The sequence below is a fragment of the Sus scrofa genome, chromosome 12 (assembly GCF_000003025.6).
Source record: "Sus scrofa isolate TJ Tabasco breed Duroc chromosome 12, Sscrofa11.1, whole genome shotgun sequence".
Classification (NCBI taxonomy): domain Eukaryota; kingdom Metazoa; phylum Chordata; class Mammalia; order Artiodactyla; family Suidae; genus Sus; species Sus scrofa.
Window position 1 is genome coordinate 60,287,648 of NC_010454.4, and position 8,572 is coordinate 60,296,219.

An 8,572-nucleotide genomic window follows, 5' to 3' on the forward strand; every position below is an offset into this window, starting at 1 on the left:
GGACACTGAAGCTGCAGGCAGGGAAGGGACCTGCCCCAAATATCTCAGCCAGTGAGAGTGGCAGAGCCCAGGTCTGCGCTGGGAGGGAGGAGGGAGCAGGGCAGGGTCGGGGAGCGCCCATGGGGGACGCTGGGAATCCGGAGGTGACACCGGGCTGCAGAGGGCCTCGGAAAGTCGTCTCCTCTTTCGGTTTAGGTGGGACCGAACCCCTGGCTTGCATACCTCCTGTGACAGGGAACTCACCACCCCACATCAGACTGGCAGGGAACGTGGAGAGGGCCAAAACCAGCCCCACATTCTCGCAGGTGGCCCGCAGGGTCTCAGGGATGGGAAGCTGCAGGCTCGTGGTGGGCTGGAGCCCCCAGGAGCCTGGCAAAGTCACCAGTGGGCTTGGGGCCAGATAGGCTGGCGTTTGTGTCTTAGCCACAAGCTATAAGCCTTGGACAAGTCACTTTCTACTGTCTGTGCCCCAGTGTGCCCACGTGTAAAGCACAGCTGAAAACGCTGCCTCATAGCCTTAGACGAGGAGCAGTCTGGAGACGGCCTGGTGCCCAGGAGGCCTCGAAAAGGAGAGCGGCGGCCTTTCTCGAGGGCGGGGCAGCCCAGGTTAGGAGGACGAGCCCTGGACGCCGACCACCCACACTCAGACCCCAGCTTTGCAGCTCACCTGCCACATGAGCCCGGCCAGGTCGCCCTGGCTCTCAGCCTCCCCACCTCCAAGCGGACAGGATGCTAAGAGCGCCCAGGGTTCTCGGTGCGCGGTGGGTGCCGTGTGCACCTTCTGCCAACGTCACCCTCCTCTCTTCCCCTCTGAGCAGAACTTCCCAGCTGGACGTCGCCCGGCATCACTCCGGACCCAGAGTGGCTCCGTGGTCCCCAGGGTCCCTCCCCAGACCCGCCAAAGCCTCACCTGTGGGCATCAGCTCCATGACCAGCTTGGGGTAGGCGATGTTGGAGCAGCCAATCTCGGCCCCACAGGCCCGCAGGCACTCGGATGGCACCACGCAGCCCACATCATCTACGCGAAAAGAATACCCGACGTTCCATGCTTGTCCCACCATTTCTGGGCCAAGGGAAGGAGCTGGCCGCACCTGCCAGCACTGCCCTCCCCGTGGGCGGCTCAGAAGTCATCCCTCCATCTGGAATAACGCCCCCTCCCCAGAAGCTCCCTCCCCCCACCCCCATCACAAGTTCTGGTCCCTGGCCTCCCCTGGCCCACCGGGGCGCTAAGGACTAAAGACGGGTCGTGGTTTGGCTGCGGACGCTGCCCAGGGGCTGGAGCATCACCCAGCCTCGCCCGCTGAGTGGAGGAGGAAGGGGTGGCTGTCCTGAGCCTCAGCCCAGCCCCGGACTGGATCCCAAAGCCCGGCCTCCCCGCCAGCCACTGGAGCGCTGCCCGGGTCGTGGCAGGAGGCCCCCGGCGCCCAGCTCTGGGCGAGGGTACAGAGTCCACCCCCTGTGCTCTTCTTCCTCCGGGAAATGCTCTTTGGACACCTTTGACCCCCTGACCCTCTGGATGTTCTGCAGGGCCCGCGGAGGAATGCGCAGAGCAAGCACACGAGAGATGGCCGTGATGGGAAAAGTTCAGAAACAGGAGTGGCCCGCCCAGCACTCAGAGAGGAGAACAGGGGGCAGGAATGCAGCCGCTTGGCCACAGGGGCCCGTGTGGGGCCCTGTCCATGCGGCAGGCACCTGTGACTCACGTTCTCTGCGTGGACCGGGCCCTCCTAGGTCAGTGTCCCTCCTGAGATGCCCAACCCACCGTGGAGGGTCTCAGATGCCCTCCTCCGGCCTGGCGGGGCTGGAGCAGCAACGCCCCTCCCTGCCAGCCCGGGCCTTGGCCCACATCCCTCTGCTAGGGCAGCCTCTCCTGAGCCCCAGGTCCCTCCCGCTCAGTGCATCCCTGGCGCCCCAGCCAGTGGCATCTGCCCCCATCGCCGGCGCACTCCTCCCAGGAACCTGGGCACCAGCTCCTCCCTGCCCCCATCCTCCCAAGGTGGCAGCTTTGCTCAAACCACTTGCTTCTCAGGAACCCCTCCCTCCCCAACCCCAGAGCCTGCAGCGTCCTGGAAAAAAAGCCTTCCTGGGACATTAGAGGCCCTTGACAACTGGTCCCAGGTTCTGCCACCCAGCTGCCCGTGCCAGCCACCCTGACCCGCCTGTGTGTTCTCACACACGCCCAGCACGCTGCCACCTCCATGCCCTTGCAGAAGTGTCTCCTCCTCCTGGTGCTCTGTCCCTATGCTGTTTACCTCCAGCGTCGTGGCCCTGGCCAGGGGCTAGTCCTCCAAGGCTTCCGCAACCGCCACCCGCCCCTGCCCACCCCCCGCCTCCCACGGCAGACCAGCTTCCTCCCAAGGGCCTAGGGTTGAATCACAGTCATGTGTTTGCATGTGGGAGCTTCCAAGGGCGGGCACTGGCTTCGGATCTCTGGGATACTGGCTCTCCCAGGTATCGCCCAGCTCAGGGCTGGGCCTAGAGGAGAGGTTCTGTGAACCTCTGTGAGTGAATGAGTGAGGAAACGAGTGAATGGTTGGGAGAAAGGAGAAAGGCACAGAAGGAGAGGAGGAACTGGGAGAAAGGATCCCAGAAAGGGTTATGGAGGAGTTCAGGCACTGTTTGATCCAGCTGCCCTACCCTTCCACCTCTAGCCCACCGGTTGTGCAGATGAGAACTCAGGACCAGAAAGGGTATAACTTGCCTGGGACACAGAGTCAGACTCAGGATAGAGCCTGAGGTCCCCTGGGACTCTGGGGCCACTGGGGTCCAGCATTCAGAGGGCAAGTGACTGGCCCCTCCTGACAGCTTCTGGGGTTGGACTGGCTGGCTCTGGTGCTTAGACGACCCAGCCCTCTGGGGAGGGACAGGTGAGGAGTCACAGCCACATAATGGCCCAAAAAGCCCGAGTCAGGAGATCCTGGCTGAGTTTATTCAGCCTATTTCAGCCCGTTCCAGCCTCCCAGGATAGGGCACTGCCTCTGGGCACCGCTGGCTTGCCTGCCTAAGTGTGTGCTGAACAGCAAGAACAGACAACCTCTCCTTTGTGACGGGGCAGAAATGTCACCACCTAAATAAAGTCCCCTGTATGTGCCAACTTAGGCATGAGCAGCCCCAAGCCAGGGAGGGCCAGGGACTGAGCAAAGGGCTTCTGGCCTGGCAGAGTACCTGAATCTGCAGGCTCGGAGCCCCCCACTGTGCTCCACCTTGACACCAGCAAACCCACCCAGCCAGGGTCCACACCAGAAGCCGGAGGTCGGCTCTCTCCCTGTCCCCCACGTCCTCCCTCCCCGCGGCCAACGCCAAGTCCCGCCGTTGGGCTTGGGGACTGGGGAACTGCACCACCTTGCCTCTCTAGCCCACCTTCTCCGCGAGCATCTGAAGGAATTTCTAGAACCACCAGTCTGCCAGGCTCCCCCGTTCAGAGCCTCTGCAGGAAGAGTCATGGGGCTCTAACTGCCTCTACAGTCTTCTGCCCATTGGTCACCCTCGCCCCCAGCTCTGGGCCCCTGTGACCACGACTCCTTCCTGCTGGAATATCCTTCCCATCCCTCCAACTCACTGTGGGTGTCGGGGAGCTCCAGGCTTTGGGGCCACACCCTCCAAGGCACCAATAACTCTGTGAATTGTGTCCTTCCTGCCTCTCCATAGCCTATGACCATGGGGCCCATGGAGGAGCCTGGACCCCTGCAGTGCTCAGCACAGGCTAATGTGTAGCAAACTCTGCTGTGTTTGTTGACTGACTGAATGACCCTCTTCCAAGATGGTCACTGGACACACCACCCTGAGGGGTCCTCGAGGTGCTCCCCACTCCCCAGGCTGGCCTGGCACATTCCTGGGAGCCAGTCCAGATGCTGATGCCACAGGAGGGAGCAGGGGAAGAGCACAGAGATCCGGGTTTGAGTCCAGTTCTCTCAACCCCTTACTGTGTCATCCTGGTTAATAATTCTCTGTAGGAGGCTCTGTCCTTTCAGGGGGCATCCTTAGGCCAACAACTCAACTTCAACCCAAACTCACACTTCACCCCAAAATGAACTCAAAAGAGATCACAGATTTAAAAGTAAAACTATCCAACTTTTAGGAGCAAAACTGGGAGGATATCTTTGGGACCTAGGGCAAGGCGAATGGTTTTAGACTTGACATCAAAAGCATAATCCAGGAGTTCCCGTCGTGGCTCAGTGGTTAAAAAATCTGACGAGCATCCATGGGGACGCAGGTTTGATCCTTGGCCTCGCTCAGTGGCTTAAAGATCTGGCATCGCCGTGAGCTGTGGTGTAGGTCACAGATGCGGCTCAGATCCTGCGTTGCTGTGCATGTGGTGTAGGCCGGGAGCTACAGCTACAATTCGACCCCCTCTCCTGTGTTTGTTGACTGACTGGGAATTTCCATATGCTGCAGGTGCGGGCCCCCCCCGACCAAAAAAAGCATAATCCATAAACTTAAAGACTGACAAATCAGAGCGCATCAGAACTGAAGCGTTTGCTCTGTATAAAACACCTGTGAAGAGGATGAAAAGAAAAGCTGCAGAAACAAATTCAGTAAAGTTTCAGGAAACAAGTTGCATACACAAGCTCAGTTGCGTTTCTCTACACTAGCAATGAGAGAGAAATTAAGAAAACAAGGCCATTTGCAATAGCATAAAAAAGAATAAAACACCTAGGAATAAATTTAACCAAGGAAGTGAAAGGTCTGTACGCTGAAAACTGTAAGACACCAGCGAAAGAAATTCAAGAAGACACATGAAAAGCGGAAAGATAACCCATGCTCCTGGAGTGGAAGAATTAATATTGGTAAAATGTCCATCTGCCCCAAAGTGATCTACAGAGTCCCTGTAATCTCTAACAAAAGTCCAATGATATTTTCCACAGAAATAGAAAAAAACCACCCTAAACCACCTGCCTGGAACCATAAAAAAAAATCCTGAGTCACCAAAGGAATGTTAAGAAAGAAAAACAAAGCTGCAAGCATCACATTTCCTGACTTTAAGCCAAATCACAGAGCTACAGTGATCAGAATAGGGTGATACGGGCACAAAAACAGACACACAGATCAAAGGAAAAGCAAAGAGAGCCCAGCAGCGAGCCTGTGCACAGATGAGCAAGTGACTTACGACAAAGGAGAGAAGAACACACGATGGGGAAAGGACGGTCTCTCTCTCTCTCGTTTTTTTTTTTTTTGTTATTGTTGTTGTCTTTGTCTTTTTGCCTTTTCTTTTTTTCTTTTCTTTTTTTTTTTTTTTGTCTTTTAGCCTTTTCTGGGCTGCTCCTGCGGTATATGGAGGTTCCCAGGCTAGGGGTCTAATCACAGCTGTAGCTGCCAGCCTACACCACAGCCACAGCAATGCCGGATCTGAGCTGCATCTGCGACCCACACCACAGCTCACGGCAACACCGGATCCTTAACCCACTGAGCAAGGCCAGGGATCGAATCTGCAACCTCATGGTCCCTAGTTGGATTCGTGAACCACTGCGCCACGACGGGAACTCCCTTTTGGCCTTTTCTTGAGGGTTCCTAGGCTAGGGGTCGAATCGGAGCTGTAGCCACCAGCCTACGCCAGAGCCACAGCAACGCAGGATCCGAGCCGCGTCTGCAACCTACACCACAGCTCACGGCAACGCCGGATCGTTAACCCACTGAGCAAGGGCAGGGACCGAACCCGCAACCTCATGGTTCCTAGTCGGATTCGTTAACCACTGTGCCACGATGGGAACTCCGAAAGGACGGTGTCTGAAATAAATGGTGGTAGTAAAACTCGGCGGCCACGTGCAAAAGAACAAACCGGACCCATTTCTCACACCACACACACAAATCAACTCGAAATGGCTTAAAGGAAAAGAAAAAAAAAAAAAAGGCTTAAAGACCAGCAACCCTAGAAGAAAACTTAGGTGGGAACTCCTTGACATTGGCCTTGGCAATGATTTGTTTGGATTTGACACAAAAAGCAAAAGCAAAAAATAAAATAAAATAAAATAAAAGGCGAAAACCAATCCTCCCTCAAAAAAACCCCCAAACAAGTGGGACTACATCAAACTAAAAGGCTTCTGCACATAAAACAATCAACAAAATGAAAAGGCAACTACAGAATGAGAGAAGATATTTACAAACTGTATATCTGACAGGGAGTTGATATCCAAAATATGTAAAGATCTCATTCAACTCAATAACGAAGACAAAAACCTACAAACAGAACACGGAAATGTGATTTAAAGATAGGCAGAGAGGAGTTCCCATCGTGGCCCAGTGGTTAAGGAACCCGACTAGCATCCATGAGGAGGCGGGTTCGATCCCTGGCCTCGCTCAGTGTGTTAAGGATCTGGCGTGGCCTTGAGCTATGGTGTAGGTTGAAGATGAGGCTCGGATCCTGCGATGATGCTGTGGCTGTGGTGGAGGCCAGCAGCTGCAGCTCTGATTCGACCCCTAGCCTGGGAACTTCCACATGCTGCAGGTGCGGTCCTAAAAAGACAAAAGACAAAAAAAAAAAAAAAAAGATAAGCAGAGGAACTGAACAAACATTTTTCCAAAGGAGGCACACAAACGGCCAACGAGTACATGGAAAGCACCTGTTCAGCATCGCCAACCATCGGGGAAACTGCAGTAAGTTATCGCTGCGTGCCCATCAGAACGGCCATCAGCAGAGAGGGAAGCGATAAGAAGAGGCAGCCACGATGTGCAGAAAAGGGAGCCCTGGTGCTCGGATGGTTGGGTTGCAAACTGGTGCAGCCACTAGAGAAACAGCACGGAGGTTCCTTAGACAAGCTATAAAAAAACTACACAGGATCAAGCAACCCCATCTAGGTTATACAGTTCAGGGAAATGAAATCGCCACCTCGCAGGGACATCTGCGCTCCTGTGCTCACGGCAGCCAAGATACGGAAGCAATCTAAGGCCTTCGACACGTAGGATGAACGGATCAATGAAGATGCGACATTTACACGTATAAGAATGCATTACGCAGCCAAGAGAAGGAAAGACATCCTGCCATTTGCAACAACGCGGATGGAACTTGAGGGTGTTACCCCGAGTGAAGTAAGTCAGACAGAGAGAGATAAATACTTACACGTGGACGCTAAAGATGCTAGAGACTAGCACACCACGGAGTACCAGTCCGTCAGAGAAAGCTGCCCATACACCCCCACCTGGACCAGTCACCAGAGAACAGGGGGGTGGTTGCCGTGGTTAAGGACGGAGGTGCGGCTGCAGAGGGACAGCTCTGCATCTGATGGTGCTTTACCCAAACCTGCACGTGTGATGAGGATGTGCACACACACACACACACACACACACACACACACAACTGGTGAACTCTCAACGAGCTCTCTGGCTTGCTGTCGTCACACCACAGCAAGACGCCACCGTTGGGGGAACTGGGTGAAGGCTGCATGCTAGCTCTCTGCTGGGTTTTTAACAGCTTCCTGCGAACCTCTATGGAAAGGTAAGGGGAAGGCTGGAGGCCCTTCCGCCGAGAGCCAGGACTCCTTGCGTGAGCCCAGGGCCTCTGTGCAGAGGGAAGGACCAAAGGAGAGCTGAGGCCCAGAGAGGGCCTCGTCTGGGTCTCCAGCGGCGGAGACTATAAGTCAGCCTTCAGGAACCCCCCTGCCTCCACTCCCCTGCTTCCGATGTGGGGTGGGGAGGATGCAGGTGTGTGTGCGTGTAAGTGGGAGGAGCTGGGGGCACCTATGTGGCTGTGCTCAGGAAGGGGCGCCAAGTCCCCCCACCGGCCAGGGTGGAGGGCAGGACTTGAGGCCGGTGACAGGGCCGCAGGGATGCTGGGGCGGCAGACCCAGGAGAGACAGACAGACAGGCAGGCGGTAGTAAGGGTTCTGGGGGCGGGGCGAGGGGGGGCCTCAGCAGCACAGAGCAGTGTCCCCAGGGCCCCAATCCCAGCCAGGCACAGAGCAGCCCCATCCAGGGCTGGGCGGGAAGGGGTGGGCCGGGTGCCTGACTGACTGGCTGCAGCCTGTGACCGGGTGGGGGCTGTTGTTGGACCAGGTTTAATGGGCTTTGCTGTCCCTGCCCTGGGAGCGTGCTTTCAGATGTGGTCCCCACACACCCCCATGACCAGGGTCCCAAGCCCCAAGGACGCGGGGCCGAGAGCTGGGCCTGGCCTCAGCCCACAGCCACCTGCTCCCCACCCCCAAGACTCAGACGGGGCGCTGCTCATCACGCAGGATGGGTGCTGGTGGGGGCCCTCTCAGCAGGGAGCGGGGCTGAGACCTAGAACAAGAACCGGCTCTGTCCACAGCAGGCTCTGTGAGGGCTGCTGAGGCTGCGGGAGAGCTGCCTTACCCCGCCTTGGGGGCTCCCAGCCCAGCGCCCCAACTGCACTTCCACAACTGGACAGCAGAGCATCTGTGCAGACTTTGCATCCTACCTGGGAAACTGGACACAAACAGGGTTGGACCAGGGTCATCAAGAGGCCGGGGGGGTGGGGGTGGGGGGCCAAGGCTGTTGACTTGTTGCGTGTCCTCAGGGAGAACACTGTCCCTCTCTGGACTGCAGTGTTCCAGGATCTCTTGGACTTTGGTGTCTGAGCGGTTCAGAATTCGGCCACCTGGGGCTGGTGGCAGCAGAGGAG

General features: G+C 56.6%; 1 protein-coding gene across 1 annotated transcript in view; it reads right to left on the reverse strand.

Moving 5' to 3' along the window:
• The window catches only part of SLC5A10 (solute carrier family 5 (sodium/glucose cotransporter), member 10), a 50,259-nt gene that overhangs the window by 5,765 nt on the left and 35,922 nt on the right, over positions 1 to 8,572 (reverse strand). Inside the window, 1 exon segment of the mRNA NM_001012297.1 lies at positions 911 to 1,018. Coding sequence (NP_001012297.1) covers positions 911 to 1,018 — 108 coding nt within the window.